Source organism: Cajanus cajan, chromosome 7 (assembly GCF_000230855.2).
Source record: "Cajanus cajan strain Asha chromosome 7, NIPB_CcT2T_4, whole genome shotgun sequence".
NCBI classification, from domain to species: domain Eukaryota; kingdom Viridiplantae; phylum Streptophyta; class Magnoliopsida; order Fabales; family Fabaceae; genus Cajanus; species Cajanus cajan.
In genome coordinates, this window is record NC_138523.1 from 36,241,160 (window position 1) to 36,264,995 (window position 23,836).

The following is a 23,836-nucleotide window of genomic DNA, read 5'->3' on the forward strand; positions in this document are numbered from 1 at the left end:
GCTTCAAGGCAACTGAAGAACCATGAGAGGAATTATCCTACTCATGATTTGGAGTTGGCGGAAGTTGTTTTTTCCTTGAAGATATAGAGGCATTATCTGTATGGTGCTCGGTTCAGTGTCTTCAGTGATCACAAGAGTCTGAAGTACTTGTTTGATCAGAAGGAGCTGAACATGAGGCAGAGGCGATGGATGGAACTTCTAAAGGATTATGACTTTCAACTGATGTATCACCCTGGGAAGGCCAATGTTGTGGCGGATGCACTGAGTAGGAAATCCATCCACATGTCGAGTTTGATGGTGAAAGAGCTTGAGCTGGTGGAGGAATTTAGAGATTTGAATCTTTATGTTAAGCTAGCTCATGATCACATTAGTTGTGGGATGACAACCATAACTAGTGAGTTCTTGAGGCAGGTTGGGTTGAAGCAGTTACAGGATGCAGAGTTGGTGCGGATTCTTGGTTTGCTAGGTACTGAGAAGGCGGTTGGTTTTGAGCTGGGCGGAGACGAAATTTTGAGGTTTAAGGGCAGAATTTGCCTACCTCATGATTCTAAGCTGAAGAAAGTTGTTATGGAGGAAGGCCACAAGAGTAGACTTAGCATACATCCAGGTATGACAAAGATGTCCAAGACCTCAAGAAGACTTTCTGTTGGTCTGGTATGAAGAGGGACATTACTGAATATGTGGCGGTCTGTCTGACTTGTCAGAAGGCAAAGGTGGAGCACCAGAAGCCTGGTGGTTTGTTGCAGCAGATGGAGATTCCGGAATGGAAGTGAGATAGTATCACTATGGATTTCATTGTGGGATTGCCTAGGTCGGCTAGGAATAGTGATGCTATCTGGGTGATTGTTGATCGGTTGACCAAAGTGTGCACATTTCTTGCCTGTCAACATCAAGTGGTCCTTGGAGAAGTTGACGCAGTTGTATGTGAGGGAAATAGTACGGTTGCATGGGGTGCCTTCCAATATTATTTCAAACAGAGATCTGAGGTTCACTTCCAGATTTTGGTAGAGTCTACATCAAGCCTTAGGCACGAAGTTGAGGTTGAGTTCTGCTTATCATCTACAGATGGATGGTCAGTTAGAGAGGATAATTCAGTCCTTGGAGGATCTGCTGAGGGCTTGTGTGTTAGACCACTTGGGAAGCTGGGAGGAAGTCTTACTGCTGGTGGAGTTTACGTACAATAATAGCTTTCATGCTAGTATTGGGATGGCGCCATTTGAAGCCTTGTATGGTAGAAGGTGTAGCACTTCTCTGTGCTGGTATCAAGATGATGAGTCAGTGGTTGTGGGGTCGGAGCTGATCCTACAGACTACTGAGAAGGTGAAGTTGATTCAGGAGAGGATGAAGACTGCTTAGAGTAGGCAGAAATCTTATGCTGATAAAAGGCGAAAGCCTTTGGAGTTTGCTGAAGGAGAACATATATTTCTGAAGGCGACCCCAACCTCTGATGTGGGTAGAGCGCTAAAGGCCAAGAAGTTGACACCTAGGTGTGTTGGTCCCTATCAGATCATCCATCGTGTGGGTCCGGTCGCTTATTGGTTGGCTTTGCCACCGTTTCTCTCAAACCTACACGATGTGTTTCATGTATCCCAGCTGAGGAAGCATGTTCATGACCCTGGTCATGTGGTTGAGTTGGATGGTGTGCGGGTGAAGGAGAATCTGACTTTTGAGAAGTCGCTTGTAGTTGTGGTTGATTACAAGATGAAGGAGTTGAGAGGCAAGTCCATTGCCTTGGTGAAGGTGTTGTGGGATGCAGCTACTGGTGAGGCTACTTGGGAAGTTGAGCAGCAGTGCAGACAACAGTATCCTTCCCTATTCCCAAGTAAGTCTATTTCGGGGACGAAAATTTCTATTGTTGGGGAGGTTGTGAGACTCCACTCCTTCTTCCTCTCTCTCTCAACTTACCATTTCTTCTTACTCTCTCCTTCCCACTCTCCTTGTCTTAGTCTCAGAATTCTCAAACCTCGGTGTTGTAGGTGTTGAGTAGTTGTGCTGGAAGCTAGCCGAGGGCGTGGACTTCTCCTTCTCCGTCTCTCTTCTCCGTTCGTCTTTCTCTTCTCCTCTACTTTCCCGGAACTCGGATTTCTTCTCCACCGAGGTAAGGGACGCTAGGTTTTTGCTAGATTGGTTGGAAATGAGTTTAAAACTCATGTGTGGTTGATTTTCAGTAGATGGTTGGGCTGATTTGAGGCAAAATTCGTTTTCGGGGTTTTGGGGAAAAAGGGTGAAAATTTGGAATTTTCATGTTTTGATGGTTGCATGTTGATAAAGTTGTGACTTTTGAGCTGTTTGATGAAAATGAGGTGTTTTCGGTGGATTGCATGTGCTTGGATTGCTTCTTTTGGCAGGTTTTGGTGAAAATTTTTGAAGTTTGAGGGTTGCTGTTTGATAATACGTCGGGCGTAGTTCTTGGCGCCGGGTGCATGACCATCAGAGGGTTCCATTGGTCAAGCACGCCGGGAAAAAGCCTGGTTGCGCCGGGCGAGCTTGGGAATGAAGGTCTCTGGATGGCTCACGCCGGGCGTGGTTGGACCACGCTGGGCGTGATATCAGACAGAGACTCACATTTTGGGGTTCTGGTATGGCGCTGGGCGTGACTATGTCTCGCCGAGCGTGGAGACTCCCTGGGAGTCTCTGCCAGGGGTGGTGCTGGGCGCAATTGGTATTGTGTCGGGCGTGAGACCTTGGTGAGGTCTCTGCCTTGCTCAAGCCGAGCGTGGGTTTGGTACGCCGGGCGGGTGAGACTCCTGAGAGTCTCTGCCTTTGGTTGCGCTCATTGCGCTAGGCACGTGAGAGCCTTAGAGCTCTCTGGTTGGTCCACGCCGGGCGCGAGTACTCTTGCGCCGGGCGCGGATGTGTTCTTTTTTTATATATGCTGATATATGCTGATTTAAGCTGTTAATGATGAATGTTGTTGAGCTAAGTGACGATTATGTTGTGCTATGAGTGTTCATGCTGAATTATGATGTTTAAGCTGTATTGTTGTAAAAGTTGAGTTGTGCCGTATGTTGTATGTTGTTAATGCTGCTATGTTGTGCTGTGCTGAATGCTGAATATAAATTGTTATAGGTCGTAAGGCTGAGTTGTTGTAGGCCGTAAGGCTGAGCTGTTGTAGGCCGTAAGGCTGAGCTGTTGTAGGAGATCTCTGAGCTGATATGCGTGACGAAGCATTGTTTGTTTAATGTTGTTTTTGCTGAATGATGTGAGTTGTATATGTGATGTGTTGTATGCTGATCTTGCTGAACTTAATGATGTGCTGATAAGCTGTAGCTGTTTATAATTTCTGTATTTATATATATATGTTGATTCTTTTCATTAGCTTACCCTTGTTGTTTCCATGTGGTTTGGACTGCAATGATCATACTGTATGTGGGAGCAGAGCAAGGATAGGTTGGTGTATTGAAGCAAGTCTACAGCTGGCAGATAAAGATGATATTTGGTTATTGTAGGCTACTTAGTGTAGCAATTTGGCTGTATTTTGTACTTTGACTTTGAGCCCCAGGCTACACATATGTGTATAGATTCTATTTTTATATATGTATGCTCTATTCTGCGTGGTGTTGTTGTTGTGGAACGGCTAGGCGGGTCGTTATGTAGGAACACAACGTCATCTTTAGTGACGTTTTGTGCAGATGAAGCAATGAATGAAAAATGTAAAGGGCATTGGCGTTTTGTGTAGAATGCAAAATGAATGGAAAAAACGTCAAGGGTATTGACGTTTTGTGTAGAAGCTATAATGAATGGAAAACGTCAAAGGCTTTGACGTTTTGTGTACCACCCTTTCACTAACCTGACGTTTAGTGAACACGAGCTTCTCGTCTCCCTAGCTAACGTTTTGTTATGTGTCCCATCTGCCAAGAAGAGACTTGTGCAGCAGGCTTTATACAGAAAACGTCATCTTCACTAACATTTTCTATATATCCATGTGCGCGTTGCAGGGAGCTAGCTGGTGAGCGTGTAACTCGTAGGAACATAACTGGTGAGTGTAGGAATGTAACTCGTAGGAACGTAACTGGTGAGAGTAGGAACATAACTCGTCTTGTTGTATCCACAAATGGCACAGAACTCGTCACCTTATGTAACGCCTACCTTTAATCGAATAAAGGCCCTCAAATCACATGTAAGCCATCCATCAAGGCCGTAAGAAACATGTGAAGCCATCCATCAAGCCACGCAACACACATGCACGTAAGAAACATGTCAAGCATCCATCAAAGCACGTAACACACATGTCAAGGCACGTTAGACACATGGCATGGTTAAGGTACGTGGCACGGAATTCGTCACCTTATGTGACGCCTACCTTTCATCCAAAAACATCCAAACCATTGACGTCTTCTACAATACCATACAACCCATGTTTTCGTTGCTTTTCCCTGTTTCTCCTACATGATTCCCCTGCATTGATTCTTCTGCGTTCCCGTGCATGATTCGCTGCATGATTATTCTATGTTAATTGGTCAAAAACTTTTCGAATGTAAAGAAAACGTTATCCTAGTTGACGTTTTCCATTCATTTTGCATTCTACACAAAACATCAATACCCTTGACGTTTTCCATTAATTTTACATTCTACACAAAACGTCAATGCCCTTGATGTTTTTCATTCATTGCTTCATCTGCACAAAACATCACTAAAGATGACGTTTTGTGTTCCTACGTATATCCTACATGCATGTGTTTCTCTCTCCTATCTAACATGGCGAAAAGTATTTATTTTGGTAAATTATTTTTTTTTAATTTATTTTAGAAATTTTAATTTTTTTTAAATTTATAATGGCGAAAAAGCCCACCCAAGTTCTAGCCTTAGCTTTAGGGATCCGAATCTTTTGTGAGCTTTCCTTGGCACTCTTTGCTAGAGTGCTTCCATCTAAGGTTAGGATCTTCAAACCTAGTCTTCTTCTTCATTCCTTCCGTCCAAATCCAAGGTCTCAAGGAGGAGAGCAAGTGCGGATACAAGCAAGGGAGATTCATCGTTTCATCTCTTCTACTTGGATCCATCATGGGAATACCAAAATTTCGTATTTTATAAAATAGGGAACTAAATGTCTTTATTTTAAAATAGAAGAATCAAAATTATGGATCGACAAAAATAGAGAGACCAAAATTATAATTTAGCTAAAATTATAAATTATCATTTTAATTTCTTGATTTTTCTCAAAATATTTTGTCAAATAATTAAAAAGGAAAAAAATTCTAAAATTAGTAATGATTTGAATGATCAATCAAACACATTCTTAATAAATTTAGAAATATTAATAAAATGATATTCAAATTTTAGATACAAGACCATAAGAATGGTTAATATTATTTTCTAATCAGAATTAAATTTTTACTTTAATAATATGTGAAATATATATTATTAAGATTTATGTTAAATATAAATACATGTTTCTAACGTAAAACTGTTATTCTAATTAAAAAAATAACACCTATAATACTACGTTTAAGTTTTGTCATAAAAATAAATTCTTCGATACTATGAAAATAAGTTCATAATACATATAACTATAATTTCTCAAATAAGTCGATCACCATTAATAAAATAAAAATAAATAAAAAACGTATTACAAAGATAAATAAAAATTTATAAACATACCAACAGTAATTTAAGCACAAAGAAAAGAAATAATCCAATGCAACCTTTTATTTGACTTATCAAATTGGCAAAGTACATGTCAAATTTTAGTTATTTATGAAGGATCAGAGAGTTGAAACTTGAAATATTTGAGCCAACTCAATTTATTTGATGGGCTATAGGAGTCAACACTCTCTTATTTAAGCCTATATCAGTATTTATGAATCTAATTTAAATGGACGAAAGCATTAATATTGAGATGATAAAGCTTCGCTGGCATGATGACATTGAGACATGATGCATTTGTAGCTGCATGTTTCTGTCGTCCAATTTCACCAATCCCTATATACCCTTCTCCATTAATTAATCATCCATGCACTAAATTTTAATGTACCTGATTCACAGTCCCACACCTTCAATCATTCCAGCTTCAAAATTTGATATATGTTCAATTTTTTTTTCTTTTTCTATTATCAATTATACACATGAACAAACATACTGATACACAGTATCTCAACTTTACAATCATGCATTAACTATATTTCTGTTTGAGATCACAAATTAAAGTCATACTCCATTTAATCCGTAAGGCTTCTTGATCATCCATGAACTTTCTTAACCTGCACAAGAAAAGAGCAATTAGATATTAAAGGAGGATTGGAATATATGTTTCGAGCAATTACTTAAAACAAAATTAAATGTAGGGTTAAATATTTTTATTCTTAAAACTATTGATAGTTTTTGTTTTAGATTTTGTAAAAAGTTTTGTTTATATTTAATATTTAAAATTAAAAAACAAATAAACTGCTGCTATCCCCGTCTATTTTTTTTCCTTGTTTATAATAAGTTTGTTAAATCTTAAATAAAAAAAAAAGATAAATATAATAATTTAAAATAATAACTAATATTTTTTTAAAATTTAAATTAATGAGCAACTAAATATAAAATACTTTTCCTTAAAAATTATACATATGAAAGAAGAAGATGAAAACAAAAAAAAAAAACTGATCCAAAACCTAGATGAAAGAATAAAAAATAAAAAAAAAAGATATATGCTTCGTTAATTCTCTCGCTAAATAATTGTTTGCTTGATTGGATTTCAAACTATTGGAACCTAATTTGTACGAACTATAGTGTAAAAAAAATGATTGAAATGTTGACATGATTTTTAAAGTAATTATTATAAATAAAAATAAAAAATTTATCATACATAATATATTTCAATTTCATGTAAAATTTAGTACGTACATTACATGATTTTCTTTGAATTAAAATTTGTTTGAAAATCCAAAATTAAGACATCACGTATACCTCAATATTTTTTGGATAAAGATGTTTTGCAATTTAAAATTTAACTATATGGTGATCTTAGCCTTATAAAATACCTTTTACATTAAAGAAAGAAAATTCTCTACAGATCCATCACTGCTAGATCCATGTCTGTATTTCGTGTAATTTAAATGAACAACAGGGAATTCAACTCCGGTGATTGTTTCCTTTTATATCAAAATAATTATAATTTTAGAAGCTTTAATTTGCTTTAAATTATTTTTATTTAAAAATAAAGGATTTTTATTTTCCTAACTATTTTTTGGTTTTATTAATGTAAAGGAATAAATAGTAAAATCAACTTACATTCTTATGTTGTTTAATAATTTTCTTAATTTATTCCTAAAATTGGATCACTACGGTCTAATAGTAGAGTTGGAATAATATACACTAAATCATAATTTTAAATTTTATTATTATCATCTTAATTTCTACCTATAAAAAAATGTCTTTTTCAGAATTTGAAATTATAAATATTTTCAGACAGATGAAAACATGAAATAACGGCAAAAGTTGTCTCGGACATTAACAGTGTTTGAAAAAAAATGTTGGGTTGAAGATAGCCCACGTCTTTTAACTATCCACCAGTATTTGTTAGTTTGGTGTGAAAACCAAACACATACTAAATCTTCTATGTTCATTAATTAATCCCGTGTCCTATGTTTTTAATTTAAAATCCTAGATCATGAATACTTAAAGGGAGAAATTGAATGAGTTTGAAGAATGATAGAAGACTTGCCTTATTATTTTGTATGTAAGTAGTGTCCCTCAAGGCCAAAGCTTTGGTTCCTCTAACTGAACCCTTTTGAGGCTTAGGCTTTCCAATATGAAAGTGATGAGGAGGAGGAACAACCGATGAGTGGGTCTCAGGTCCTCTATAATCAATCTCATATATCTCTGATTCTCCTGTAACGTAACATTCACAATTAACTAATATCACCAACAAAATAAAACCTTATTATAGTATAAACATGCATGCATGTGAACTAGCTTGTGTATGTAAATTGAAGACGCAAACCTCTTAAGGAACGAGGGAGAGCGAGGATGAGAATCAAGAGAAAGAAGCAGGTGGTGAAGGTAGACATATGTGGCATGCTCAAATTAAATTTTGTTAAAACTTGAAATTATTAGGAGAAAGAAGCAAAGGTTGGGATGATTTATAGGGAGAAAAAACCATAGAAGGGGTTGGAAGGGTTTTAATGAATTATTGGATGTGGTGGGGACTAAGTAGGTACACTCGCGGAAAAATCACAGCTAAGCTTTAGTGTGCTAATGTCTCTCATCTCTTTATCTTTTTCACTCATTTTTTTCCAAATATATATTGAAATCGTCGCCATCCACACACCCACACAGCAATAAGTTGTGAGATGCTGGTCTGCATGTTTGGTTTCCAACATAAATGCTTCCATTCCATACTTTATATTTTCCATACTTTATTTTTCTTCTGTCAAGTGTACTCATTGAATTAGAGACTAATCTTTTTCTCGGACGCATGTTTGAAAAGTTTTCTTATACAATCTATAAAAGTTTTCTTATACAATCGAATTATTCTATACTCATATATAATGATTAGGGGCTTATTTATGAGGGTTGATGAATTTTAGGTGTGTTAGAAAGAATTAGAATAACATTTTATTAGGTAAGTTTAATTTTGAGAAAGATTTTCAGATATATTATTTCTAATGTCTTAATAATTCCAATAAGATTGAAATTGAAGTCATTTTTAGGATATTAAAATAAAATCACGTTCCTATATATCTGCTTAAACTTTAATGGTTTTCAAAATAGTTGATGGAAAGAGATGAAGTATGGTTGGGATTGGTACAGTTCCATGTGTATATAATTGAAATCTGGGACGAAGAGGGACATAATGTGTTTGTTTGTGTGTGTATATTTACACAGTTCTTCTCGATCCACGTATGAAACCTTTGTAATAATATAGAACAAGACGTTGCCACTTCACCAAACATGTGACTTCCCCTTTTGTAGAAGAATTTTCAATGTTGCTTCCATGTTTTGCTTTCTTTCTTAAACTAACTAGGACCATGCTTAAAAAGATTTCGGTGCTATGAGTTCCATCTATATAATCATGATGCATGTAATATTCTAATGTAAACCCGGAAATTATTTATTGAAACATATCATTGGCTCTGAAGTTTTTTAGTTATGAGTCCAATTAGTTATGAAAATGTGTCAAAGGCAATCTGTTGTATGATCAACCGATAAAAGTACATAAAATATAATTCAATTGGTTCAACATCATGTTATAAACCTTAAAAAAAAGTAGTGTTATTGTAACTGTCATTGCAATAGTGATGCAATTACGATGAGTCAACAATTCTTGATGTTGTGGCTACTGTTGAATTTAAAACCGTGACTATGGTAAATTCTTTTCTCTGTTATCAATTCTAGGGAGTTGGGTCCATGTAAAACATCAAGATAATAATATCTGTCTACCCTTAAATGTAATTGTTCATGGAATGCCATTGGCCCCAGTAAGCCCAATACCAAAGGCTGTTAAAGCCATAAAACTCATCCGAGAAAGATACACATTATTATCCCTTACTTCCCAAGTGAAATCATTACACATTGTTTTCTGAATGATTATTTAAAATAAAAAAAAATAAAAAAAAAAAAAGCAATACACATTATATAAAAGGTTGTGAATTGTGATCATAATTAGTTATCGTAAGTATTTTTCAATGTTTATTGAAGAAAACTTTGAAGAAGAAAAAATTGACGATAGAGTCATATTTATTTTGTCTTCATAATAATCAAACATGTGAAATATTAGATAACTTTAATAATTTGTCCTAAGATATAGCCTTATAATTTATTTGACTTCTAGATAGTGAATAAAGAATATAAAAATAATAATTAAATAAATTTCAAAATAGTTGCATGCCCTAGGTGCAATAAGTATTATTCTCTAATTTTTAATTTGGCATTTCATGTGAATAACTCTCTTATTGCATTCATCTCAGCTCTATAACCAACCCGTTTTACTTTTACCTCGATCAAAATGGCAGCCAGGTTAAGACTCTAATTTTTTTAATATATCATAATTAAGAGAACAAAATTCGATCATAAGATCTTATTCTAATCAAAAATTGGGTTAGTTTACTTTTAATATATATATATATAAATAATTTTATGAAAATAATTAATTTCATAATTAGTCCGTTATGTTCAAATTCACACAAAAAGTCATTTTTGTTCCCGAGGTCCATATGTCCAAAAAATTAGTCTGGAAATAAATAGTGGACCTTTTGTTTTCAATATTGAATAAGTATAAAAGTTTCTGCAGCAGTAAATTAATGACTCCAAATGATTGACATATAAATCTAAAACTAGTGACAAAGTGTTGGTTGAAATACTTATGAGAGAGATATAATTAATTTTAGTTTTTACTTTCTCTTTTCTTTGTTTATTTCAAATCAAAAGATTTTGACAAAAACTTAGAAGTAATTTTTAAACTTAAAAATATCAAATAATTTTAACTCTAAATGACCAAACCAAATATAATATTTTTGAACGTAAACCACAAAATAAGTTTCAATTTTTTTTTAAAAAAAAAGAGTAAAATGGTTGGTTTAAATAAACTTATATGAGGGTGTTGTGTTGTCTAAAACAGAGTGTTTCTCTTATCGACTTAAATGAGCAGTTAGGTTTGATGGAATTGGGCCTAGATGGACAACTAATTCATGGCTGGACTGGTTGCATATTGTCTAATGCAAGTGCTCTTTGTCTGCACTGGTAGGACACTTCCATCACGTGCATTAACTATCACACTATTACGAAACATTTTTAATTTCATTTCCAACATTTTTCATTAACTACAAAATTTATTCTAACTTATTTTATAGGCATGTTTTTGATAAATTTATTCAAAAAAAATTAAAATATAAAAATATAAATAAAAAAATAAATAATTTTCTTCATAAATTAAAACTAAAATTAATTTATATGCAAATTAAAAATAAGTTTCCATTTTTTTTGGATAAAAGCTAATATAATAGGTTCTCCATATTAATGGGGATTAAGTTATTTTGAGAGTAATTTTTTTGTAAAATTACTCAATTTAATAGCTTGTGATATATACAAATTTTTCACGATTTATCCGTCAAATTAAAATTCTTATTAAATAGATTAATTTTATAATTTTTTACAAAATTTAAAAATTATATAATATTTCATTATATAAATCAAATTAATGTATACTCATAAAAATCATTTACTCATATAGGGTGAGGATAAAGATATTTCAAAAATAACTCCTTATATAATTATTTCGCTCAATAACTTGTGATATATTTTAAATTTCAATGACTGAACCAATGAATTAAAGTATTTTTAAAAAAATAATTTTAGAAATTTTTGTCAAATTTAAAAATTATTTGATATTTTGTTACATAAGTTCAAATTAAAATATGCTCATAAAAATATATTATACATTTATTTGAATTTACATAATAAAATATCAAAAATATAGTTTTCAAACTTTACAAACAAAATTGTAGACTTGATTTATTTAATAAAAAAAACTTAATTCAACAATTAGATTGATAAAATTCAATGTAAACCATGAATTTATGAGTTATTGAGTGAAATAACTCTATCAAGAATTATTCTTAGAGTAACTTTTATTATTATTATTATTATATATATATATATATATATATATATATTCTGTCTTAAACTATTATTTATTGATAATAAACAATAACATGAACAAAGAATGTGATACATTTTTTAAAACTTGTTAAAATTGTATTATTTATATATATATTCTGTCTTAAACTATTATTTATTGATAATAAACAATAACATGAACAAAGAATGTGATACATTTTTTAAAATATGTTAAAATTGTATTATTTATTTAAAATGCATCTAATATATTATTTTTAATTAAACTTTGCATCTAATATTTTATTGGATATATATTTCTATTTTAAAATGCTCATATACAAAAGTCCTCTTTTTATTTTTTTGTGAGGTTCAAGACTTTACTACAGTACGATGAAACAAACTATTTCAAATTAATAGCATGGTAAAGGTGAGGTTTGAAAATTTAATGGTCCCTTGATCGATGGACCAAAACACAAACTATTTTAAATTAATAGCATGGTAAAGGTGAGGTTTGAAAATTCAATGGTTCCTTGATCGATGGACCAAAACACCAATAGTTTGGAGGCAATATATCCCATATAGCGTCACATGGAAGATTAATAAACGAAATATTCAATGCAACTAACTCATGCAAATGAATTTATAATAATATGAAACATTGGATTCCAAGATAACATCATGACTAGTAGTTTTGAGCTTGTGATGGAATAGATATATCACTCTTACATACATAATTCTCATAAACATCCATCATGATTAATTTTTGGATCAGATTAATGATGAGTAATTTACGACATTAGTTGTACAGAAAAAAAAAATTGTATATTTACTTTTATTTGTCCTTTTTTGTACAAATTTTATCTATTTCTTTAAAATAATATTTTGTTTTTCTATCTATACTTATAAAAGTTTAAAATAATAGGTGAAGTCATTATTTTATATTTTAACTTTAATTTATAATTTTGTTTGATTTTTTTATTTAGTTATTTAATTTATTGTTCATGTCAAAAATTTTCCTCCGCCACAACATTGTTAAATCTCATTTTTGGTAAAAATTTTATCAAAAAATAAAGAAGACAGATTATCTCACTTTCATCATCTCCTCCCTCTTCTAATTGAAATTTAAGTTATCTCATTAAAAGGATGGAAAGTGTAATAAGATTACAATCTTAAATTCTCTTTTTTCAATAATTATTTAAATTGATTGAGATGAGAGAATTCTTTGGAAAAAAATAAATATGATTATTTAAAATAAAAAAAAGTAAAAAGTTGATTTTTTTTTTTAAATAAGAGTTAATCTTTGATCTTTGATCTTTCTGGTCATCTTTAATCTCTACCTTCTGAAAACTTCATGTCATCAATGTTGCAAATGGAAAAGTAAGAAACTTGAGGAGCGAAGATATGTTTGCACCCATGTGATGTGAAAGTGTCTTTCTAAACAAGGAAGAGTAAGTTTTCTAACTCATTGGTGCGAAAATTTAATATTGGAAGACTAAGTTGGTCCTAAACACCTTAGATTTGTATCTATATTAGATTTATATATATATATATATATATATATATATATATATATATGTCTTTTATTTTAATTTTTATAGATGGTTGTGAATCCTTTGAAACTATTTAGTTTATGATTAAATTGTTGATTGCATGTTCTTTAGATGTTGTGTATTAGAGTTAGGATTCTCAAGTAAATTAGGTTTTGTGTGTGATTTTTGGTAGTATTGTAAAAATTGAATTCTTTGGATATTAATTCCTTTAAAAAGTAAATTAAAATTCAATTTTAATTCAATAACAGACCTTGAAATAAATTTGATAATTAATGAGTGAGTGTGTCAGATTTTGAAAAACTCTCAATTATGCAAAATCACAAATCAGTGTTAAGTATGGGATACCCTTTCTAAGGATTAGACTCCCAAAGGCTAAAATTTGCTCTCTATTCTTTTGATGCTAAGTGAGATTTAGTTCTCATTAAACACAATAGCCACAAATAGTCTTATTACTATAACGGTAAGAGAGACTAAGTTCTTGTTAAGTACGGGAATCAAAAAAATTCTTTATAGAATTAACACTAAATGCAAGTGTTTTTTTATGCTAAATGTTAGAGTTACAATAGTCAAATTTTTTTCTTTGTCCTCTATGCCAAAAATGAGTGGGTGCTAAGCAAGAGAGCGCTCTTGTTCTCTAGCCTATTCCCACTATGCATGGGGAGGTTTGTGCTAAGTGCAAGTCCCATAGAAATGTGATGTGTTTTTAATACTTGTACTTATAGATTAAATCTTTGTATTCTACATTATGTGATATGTGATATATATAAATAGATAAATTAATGTATAAATTTATTTAAAATTATTAATAAATTCTTTTAAAAATATTGAAATTTACTTTGAAAATAAGATACAATGATATATTGAAAGAAATAAAAAAAAATTAGAAAAATTTATAAAGATACTCTCTTTTAAAAATGATTCTTAAAAATACTTCCATTTAAAATATTTATATTTAGAGATGATTAAATAAGAAAATCGTAGGTGCATAATAATTATTATGTAATACAATTTGGACAATAATTTCTTAAGAGCAATTTTTTAAGTATATTAGAAATATTTCTTCCAAAACAAAAAGAAGAAATACGGATTAAATAAATTAATAAAAACATTATACTAATTTAGTAAAACATATATGTCATCTTTAATAGAGTGTCATCTTTTAACTGCGTTCCACTCATTGCTTTCAATTTATCTTCTTTTTTATTTTTATAGTTTTATCTTAAAATTTATATATATATATATATATATATATATAATATTAAAATAATGTCATTAAATAAGAGTATTTTTAAGACTACTCTTCATTTCAACAATAATATTTTTAACTGATTTTTTTAAAAAGGAATATTTTTATAATTTTTCTTAATCTCTCATCTCTTTCGGTTTATCATTTTATTTTATTTTTGTATTGAATAAAAATTATAAAATATAATTTATATACTCATAAATATTTATTTGTTATAAATTATATTTATATAAAATAAACATTAAACAGATATGCAGTGGAGGGTACAGTGAACTTAGTTGAGCAACCAACAACCCCACATAAAAGTAATTAGGCATGACAAAGTGGTTTGGTTTGGTACCTAATCCTTACTGCATGTTTGTTGGTCAATGTGTTTCTTAACCTATTTGCATTCACAAGGGTCCCAAAACAAGAAAATGTTAAACCAAACTTAAAAGAAAATAAAAATGAATTCACTACCATTTTTTTTTTATTTTTTTTACCATATCTATTCTACACCCCAAACTACACATTTTATTATTTTATTTTAATGGCATAAACCCATGACACGTGGATGCCAGATTAAAATTAAAATTAAACTAACACGTGCAGGAGCTCACGAATCCACTCAAACTAGATGTCATTCTTACCTCAAACTCATAAAAGATTATACTAAATTGAATCCTATTAACAAATGTTGCAAGTCACTAATTAAAAAAACAAATATTAAAACAAGGATAGCACTCTTTTTATACTAAATATTTTAATTTTTAACTCCTTAATTTATATTTTAAAAAAACTCTTCTTACTTTTCTCCTGTTAGATTAACTCAGTTCCCACTACCAATAGAAAAGTGGGCAAGAGCACTTATATGCCTCAACCTGAAGAAAATATTCCATAATTCAGAGTAATCCTGTGTCTGTAGTTTGAGTTGGGTTTTTCAATTTATATAAAATAATAACAAAATTGAATTAAACGTGATATGCAAAATTAAACTAGATGAAAGTAAGTACACTCAAAACATGCAATAATTTGTCATAAGTTGGAGGAAGTTGTATGATGCATAAGGAAATAAAAGCAAAAGGAGAAATCAGCTAGAAGAAGCAACACAAGAGTTTGAAACTTGTTTAATAAGTAATAGTTGGTAGTAGTAGTAGTAGAAACGATGAAGGAGTGAGCACTAACAAGTTTTCATGTTTGTTTTTATTGAATACCGATTATTACATAGAGCATAGAGATTCTCTCAAGAGCTCGAGAAGAAAAAACACAAAACAAATTGGGTAAAATGTAAAAACTCTTTTGAAGAAAAAGATAAACACTAAGCAGAGCAAGTAACAGAAAGAGAAAGAGGTAGTAATCACAAACCGAAAGTTGTGTTGAATTTGAGTTTGTTGTGCGCGGTTCTGGCGGGTTCGGATTTGCACCTGGTGAGCACGAGAGGACGCAGCTCAAGGTCTCTGAAGAATGGGAACTTTCGAAGGTCCGTGTCCCTTCTCCCCGGCGCGGATCTGCAGCGCGTCAATAAGAAAGCGTTTCTGGGAGGAGCAATCGAAACGACTGCGTTAGGCCTGGGTCTAGGCCTTCCCCTGAAATTGAACTCTGTTTTGGGGGAACAAGCTTGGGTGACTTTGGAGTCCCTTTTCTTTGTCTTTATAAGCGGTTGGCAGAGGCCGCGGAAAAGAGAAACTAAACGATGTGGGACACAGCAGCAGTTGGTCTGAGCCTGAGGTCCGTTGGAGTTGGAGTTGGAGTTGGAGTTGGAGCATTTGACTCTGACTTGCCCCATGCAGGTGACTTTGGGGGAAGAGGGCTCTTGCGTGGTTTCCATGGCGCTGTTCTTCTTTCTGAAAAACATGGTGTGGCTGGATCTCGACCTCCCTCTGCTTCTGCTTCTGCTTCCCGCATTGTTTCTGAGGAATCTCATCAACGGTGGTGGGAACTTGTCGCTTCGACCCGGACTACAAATGCCTTTCGTCGCTACCTTCATTCTTGCTCTTGCTCTTGCTCTTGCTCTTGCTCTTGCTCGAGAATGGAGATATTAGACACTAGTTACACTACTACTACTACTTCTCTCCTCTTCTTTCTGCTTTTTCTGAAATTCACTTTTTGGCTCTGCCATGCTATTAGTATTTACTCAAATACGTACACTCCATCTAATGTAAATTTGTTTTCAATCTTATCTCGCACGGATGGATAGTTTTCATGATATATATATATGTATATATATTTAGGAACATATATTTAGAAACGACAAATATATTCTCGCATGTAATATCTGAACTCGTCTTGATTTTGATGGAAAATACTTGATTTAACTAGGTATGAATACGGGTAAAACCCGATACTTTAAATTGGGTATGAGTACAGGTATGAGTATGTACTTATCTGCCATCTACTCGTACTTGTCTGTATCCCTATTCTCATTTTTAATTTAATACTCACTTTTAATTAAATTATATTAAAAAAAATTAATATTTTTTATGTGTGATTATTTATTATAATATGAGATAGAGAAATAATTTAATTATAATTATAATATAATAAAAAAATAATTTAAAAATATCATATTTTTTATAAAAAATAAAAAATAAAAAAATTGACAGGTACGAGTATACCCGATATTCAACGGGGACGGGAATAGGGATGAAAATCACATACCCGACGGGTACGAGTACAGGGATGGAGATGGATTTAACTCGCGAGGACGAGGACGGGTATCATGAAACCCGACCCGCCCCGTTGCCATGGAACGTAAGGTTCTCCTTTGCCTACCAATCCAGGTAACTTAATATACCGTATGGAGGCCGACCAGGCCGAACACCCTAGTCCATACCTGAATACGCCAAGTACCCGAGCCCGTGACTGACTGAATCGAGCACCCGAGCTAACCGACCACTAATGGAACGGAACGTGTCAGTGTGCTCGGCCTAGGCATGGATTTATACCAAAGTGATTACGGAAAGATTAATTTACGTAATACGCCGATTTAGTCCCCTAATTTTCCAGGGCCCAGTCCTTAATCACGGCCCAATAAGAAACACTATAAATAGACCCCCTTCAAGGTCGTAACTAACTTTTCAACTACCGCATTTAATACGCCGAGTACTTACTTGAGCGTTGGAGTGTCTTTGCAGGCACCCCCCGTCACTTCGAACTACTCGGAGAAGGACGAGAAGACTTAGACCCCGGACCCGACCCGCTACAACAAGGATAGTTGGAGTGTGTATCCTAACACAGGAACATTTGGCGCCCACCGTGGGGCCCGAAGAGACATTTTCAGCCCCTTAGAACTCTACAACTGAGACCGAGACATGGTAGTAACGCGCAAAGGACAATCGACAACAACCCAACCGATCCCTAACCCCGAAAACAATCCCGCCATGAACAACCAAGAACGTTATCCGTACGGAATGCCTCAGATGCAACTGGAACATGTGATACAAGAGGCCCGGCCGAACACTGACCGAGCCCAACCTAACCTTCAAGATGACTTGCGCGCATTGCGCGAGGAAATGGCCACTATCCGAAGACAGAGAGAAGCCGATGCCAGGGAGTTGGCCGAACTACGTCGACAAAATGCCGAGCTCCGAAGTCTTAATCAGACCTATGTGCCGTCGACTCCCACTCTTCAAGAGGAGTCGGCGTATTATGCCCCAACTGACCATGTGACCCGAACACCAGTCACCTCTATGATGGGCAACAAGGCCGACATACTTGGACCTTTCTCAGTGGCAAAAGGACAATGCAAGTTCCTCATCGTCGCCGTGGACTTGTTCACTAAATGGATCGAGGCCGAGCCCCTGGCAAACATCTCTGCTCATCAAGTACAAAATTTCCTTTGGAAGAATGTCATCACCCAGTTTAGCATCCCTTCAACCCTGGTGACCGACAACGGCTTTCAATTCACTGACCGAAAACTCAACGTGTTCCTAACCGGCCTAGGAATACGACACAAGGTCACATCGGTCGAGCACCCACAAACGAACGGCCAAGCCGAATCTGCCAACAAAGTCATCCTGACAGAGTTGAAGAAACGGCTAGGAGAAGCAAAGGGAGCATGGGCTGAGCAGTTGCCCGAGGTACTTTGGGCCTACCGATGCACGCCCCAATCAACCACACAAGAGACCCCCTTCCGATTAGTATATGGATCCGACACAATGCTCCCAGTAGAAATTGGAGAACCATCGTTTCGTCGAGCCCACTTCGAAGAGTCGAACAACGAAGCTGAACTCCGAGCAAACCTGGATGTTGTAGAAGAAATCCGAGACCGAGCCCTGGTAGTGGCCGAAGCCACCAAGCAGCGCTACTAGAGAAGATTCGATAGCAAGGTGAAGCCTAGAGAATTTCGTGAAGGAGATCTCGTTTGGAGAGTCACAAGCGAAGCAAGAAAAGATCCGAGACAAGGGAAACTTGCCCCAAATTGGGACGGACCCTTCCGAGTGCGACACAATCTAAACAACAGAGCATACAAGCTGGAGTACCTATCAGGAGAACCAATTCCGAGAACTTGGATTTCCTCGCATTTGAAAGTGTATTACAACTGATGTAATAGTGCACTCTTTTCCTTGACCGATTCTTTTTTCCCTAAGGAGGGTTTTGGGTCGGCAAGGTTTTTAACGAGGCACTTCATTAATAAAATTTTCAAATTTCATCATACCCTTTGCTGTTTTATTGTATGTCTAGGTCGCGATCACGCAAGTCCACTCATATAACAAGCTGACGCCGAACAATCCTCGGCCGACCAGTCAAAGTGCTTTCGAGCCATACAGGTTTCCCTCCTGAGTACCCTTCTCGGCTAATGATGCACCTAGGTCGAGCACTACGATGCACGCGGACACCGAGCAACTCTCGGACGACCACTCAAAGTGCTCCCGAGCCATACAAGTTTCCCTCCCGAGTACCCCCCTCGGCTAAGGATGCACCTAGGCCGAGCACCGCGAGGCACGCGGATACCGAGCAACTCTCGAAAGACCACTCAGAGTGCTCTCGAGCCATACAGGTTTCCCTCCTGAGTACCCCCCTCGGCTAAGGATGTACCTAAGCCGAGCACTATAACACACGCGAATACCGTCATCCTCGGCCGACCACTCAAGCTAGTGCACCCGCGCCCCACATGTGTTCCTCCCGAGTACCCTCCTCGGCTGAGGATATACCTAGGCCGAGCATTGCAACACGAGCAGACACCAAGTAACCCTCGGGCCGACCATGCACAGGCGTACACTAGCACCCTCCTCGACTAAAGTTGTACCTAGGGCAAGAGCCTTCACGTGACCAAATACGCGTATCAAAGCGTATTATCCAACTCCGAAGCCGAACGCTCTCGCGCGATCCAAGGTTCCTCGAATATTAAACCACGACTCGACTCCGAACCCCAATGCGCTTAGGTCAAACACACTCAAGCCGAACACTCACACCGCGTTTCAAATCGTAACCCCGCTTAGGCCGAACACACTTAGGCTGAACACTCTTGCAAGCTCCGCACCGCATATCAAATTGCTAAATCTAACACATTCAAACCGAACACCTTCGAGCTGAGCACTCTCGTAATTACACACCAGGATTAAAATTTAATTTGTCTCCTCGGCTAAGCATGCAAGTCAGTATATTATTTACATAAACGGCAAAAATGAAGCAAAAGAAAAATTCCATTAAAGTATTTCCGTTCAACCCGGCTACTTACACAAAAAATTCTAATTGTTCACCGGCACCAATGCCCAAGTTACAAAAGGCACTGACGGCCCGGTTGCAAAAGAAGCAAAAAGATAATCCTATCCTAACTACCAGAGCTGACCACCTATGCTGCTGTCGAGCCCTCTGGATTCCCATCGCCGACCACATCAATGATGGGCTCCTCCTCCTCTTCGGTGACAGGCGGCACCGGGGCCTGACTTGAAATGCCTCGGCGAGGGGCATCTTCATCTGGCTGAGCACCCTGAGGGAACTCGGCATAGCTGATGAACTTGCCACCATAGAAGTCCCGACTAACATCAAAGTCAAAGTCAGCCGGGACCTCGTAGTAATAGTAGGCTTGCCGAACCGCATGCCGAAACCCAGCGTCGTGCTGCTCGAGAATCTTCTCGGTGGCCTCGGCTTCAAACTTTGCAGCAGCTTCCTTCAGCCGGGCAATCTCATTCGCGGAGGCGGCGACCTCGGCCTTCAATCTCTGAACGGCCAACTTTAGGTCGTCGGCTTCCCTTTTATGGGCGTCGGCGGCCCTCTTCAGCTCTTCTGCCGACTCGGTTACCTTGACGTTTGTTGCTAACGCCTCCTTCACCGTGCTCTCGGCCTCCTTGAGTCGGCCGTGGAGCCTCTCCTCCGAGACGGCGTGCCTCATCATCACATGTTTGGCGATGAGAGAAGTCTGAGCATCAAGCTCACAGAAGAGCTTATACTCGGCCTCAGCCGACATGCCCTCCAAGTATTGCAGCCCTCCCCCGGTAGTGAGGTCCAGGCTGACCAAGTTCTCGGTCTGCACATTTGGGGCGAGGAAGTTTGAACCAGCAACAACAGCTGGAATAGTAAAAGCGCCACAACCCGATTACTCCAAGGATAGTTGTTTCGGGCGCTTGCTAGAAGAGCTCGGACGCTCCGGCTCTATGTTATGCTCGGCCGCCCGCACCCGGGAAGTACTTCCCTTCTTCCTGGCGTCGACCAGAGGGATGATCACATTGGGAGGCTTGTCCCGCTGCAACTTCAAGGCCGACCTTGCCTGTGGCACCTTCCCACTAGCTTTTGCATCTTTCGCCCTCTTGGCGACCATGGCGGTCACATCTAAGCTGCCTCCGGCCATTAAACCTGCAACAAAACACATCTTAACATCAATTTAAAACTGATTAAACAACCGAAGCCTAACACACATACCTAGCAAAGCCATCTCAAAGTGAGATGTTTCAAAAATGTCCAAGAGGCCTCGGACAGGCAAACCCTTCGGCAACTTGTCTAGGAGATCCACAATCTCTTTGTCCTCAGCAGGGAGCTTTGATGAGGGTATCGCCTCGAAACGCGTCGGCCGCCTCATCCAATAGAAAGGGAATAGAGGAGAGTCTTCTCGGTCGAAAAAACAGGGCCTCATTTCCGGCCCCCAACGAACCTTGAAGAACCCACTTTTAAATCCCTTATAAGAGGAGGTGAAGGCTCGGAGAAACCCACGCTTCGGCACTCGGGCTAGCGAGACCCACTTCACCGGCTTGCTCGGACGACATATATAATAGTAAAGAAAAGCTAGTGGTCGGGGTGTAAGGCCCACGCACAAGCACAAATTCTGAAACGCTTGCATGGCCGCCCAGGCGTTCGAATGTAGCTGGGTCAGTGCCACGTTCAGTACCCGGAGAACTCCCATCTGAAAGTCATCAAACGGGAGCTCTATCCCAAGGTCCTCGAACCAGCACATGTAAGCGTAAAAGTAGTCGTCTTCGTCGGGCTCCGACTCCATGAATACGAAATCGGTGTTCGGTCCCTCATCCTCGCACGCCTCGGCAAGCAGTGGAAACTCATCTTCGCCACTCCCGAAACACTTCTCCAAAGACACGAAGGTATCTAATAACCCTTGGTCCGAGAGAGACGAGAAGTATATGCCAACCTCACCGTCGACCCACTCGTACCCGGGCATCTCCACTGTGCCGTAGTCAATTTTCGCCTTCGCCCGAGCACTCGGACCAACCACGCCTTTACCTCGGTCATTGCCAAATACCTCCAACTCGTCTCCACAGGCTTCGGCGCCAACGATGTCAGTAGGTGGGTTCCGCTGGCCAACCCAGCCTAAACCTCTAGCATCCACCTCAGTAGCTTGTGCCAAAGCCACAGCTAAAGTCATCGGAGGCGACACCTCGACCACCTCATCCCCACTATCCTCCTGCTCGGGATGGTCGGAGGGGAACACCACTTTGTATTGTAGTGGAGGCAACCTTGATATCTCGCTCGAACCCGACCCCTCTCTATCCGACGCATCACCCGACGCCTCCGAGGACGTCCAGCTCCTAGCCGAGGAATAACCCCTATCCATTTATTACCAAGAATAAAAAATACAAAATTTACCTTTGATCGGTTTGCTCGGTCAAATCTGGTTTCGAGAGCGCTTGGGAAATTTACAGCAAGTAAATTTCCAAGGTCCCCCCTATTTATAGGCAAGGTAAATGGGGGAGGTGAAACGACGTCTCGAAGCCACAACCGTTCGTTCTGGAACATCCAACGGTCTAGATTTAGTAACCGTTGGGTCTGTAACTGCTAGGGCCAACGTGGCAGGCCACACCTACCGAGGTCTCAGCGCAAACTCCAACCGCGGGAGACCTCGGTCCAAGTTCCATCCAGCTGAGGTCTCGGCATGGCCTTCTCCATCCAGCTGAGGTCTCGGCATGGCCTTCCAACGCCTAAGGCCTCGGCCCAAGTTCCATCCAGCTGAGGTCTCGGCATGGCCTTCCAACGACTAAGGCCTCGGCCCAAGATCCATCCAGCTGAGGTCTCGGCATGGCCTTCCAACGCCTAAGGCCTCGACCCAAGTTCCATCCAGCTGAAGTCTCGGCATGGCCTTCCAACGCCTAAGGCATGGCCTGCACATTTAAATCGTCTTCGTCTTTCGCATCCTCGACGCTACGGGGGTTGTATACCGTATGGAGGCCAACTAGGCTGAACACCCTAGTCCATACCCGAATACACCGAGTACCCGAGCCCGTGACTGACTGAACCGAGCACCCGAGCTAACCGACCACTAATGGAACGGAACATGTCGGTGTGCTCGGCCTAGGCATGGATTTATACTAAAGTGATTACGGAAAGATTAATTTACGTAATACGCCGATTTAGTCCCCTAATTTTCCGGGGCCCAGTCCCTAATCACGGCCCAATAAGAAACACTATAAATAGACCCCCTTCAAGGTACGTAACTAACTTTTCAACTACCGCATTTAATACGCCGAGCACTTACTTGAGTGTTGGAGTGTCTTTGCAGGCACCCCCCCTCATTTCGGACTACTCGAAGAAGGACGAGAAGACTTAGACCCCAGACTCGACCCGCTACAACAAGGATAATTGGAGTGTGTATCCTAACACAGGAACACTTAATATATGTATTTATCAAGGACATCACTATGTTCTAAGAGGTCAAAATCTATAACACACGAAAATTGTGTATATATTTTTAATAACACAAGAAAATTGTACTGATTATTTACTATGAAGCAGTTTAATCTCATTTTTCTTAAGAGTAAATTAGTGAACTTTTCTATGAAATTGTTTAACTCATTTTTATTTGAGGTAAGTTAATTAGATGTTGAGCCACCCAAGTTATTGGGAGTAGTTCATGATTCATATTTGGTCAAGACAAGTGAGGATATTGAAGGGAAATACATCACAATGGCATAAGATTTGAAGGACGATCCAAACTACGTACCCTATCCCATGTGTACTTTTATTATTATCGCAACTGCAAATAACAAATTATTCATTTCATGTATAAGAAGTGATATAATAAAACATTTTACATAACAACCGAATAGAAATGGACATCCTATATAACGCGAAATAAAAG

The 23,836-nt window shown here is 37.4% G+C and overlaps 1 protein-coding gene across 1 annotated transcript; it reads right to left on the reverse strand.

Moving 5' to 3' along the window:
• Window positions 1-5,628: 5,628 nt before the first annotated feature.
• Window positions 5,629-16,502, reverse strand: LOC109805260 (uncharacterized). The gene is made up of 3 exons (XM_083059556.1): window positions 15,679-16,502; window positions 7,646-7,812; window positions 5,629-6,197 (listed from the first exon to the last, which is right to left on the reverse strand). The coding sequence occupies exons 1-3, from the start codon at window positions 16,298-16,300 to the stop codon at window positions 6,177-6,179; spliced, it is 810 nt and encodes a 269-aa protein (XP_082915682.1). The 5' UTR covers window positions 16,301-16,502; the 3' UTR covers window positions 5,629-6,176.
• Between the last annotated feature and the right edge of the window lie 7,334 nt (window positions 16,503-23,836).

Bases quoted from the DNA above. Each gene is read 5' to 3' on its own strand.
- LOC109805260 (XM_083059556.1), bottom strand. From the start codon at position 16,300: ATGAAGGTAGCGACGAAAGGCATTTGTAGTCCGGGTCGAAGCGACAAG. The intron at 7,813-15,678 runs GTTTGTGATTAC...GTTACGTTACAG, and splicing joins CAAATTCAACACAACTTTCG to GAGAATCAGAGATATATGAG. The intron at 6,198-7,645 runs GCAAGTCTTCTA...TTTCTTGTGCAG, and splicing joins CTTACATACAAAATAATAAG to GTTAAGAAAGTTCATGGATG.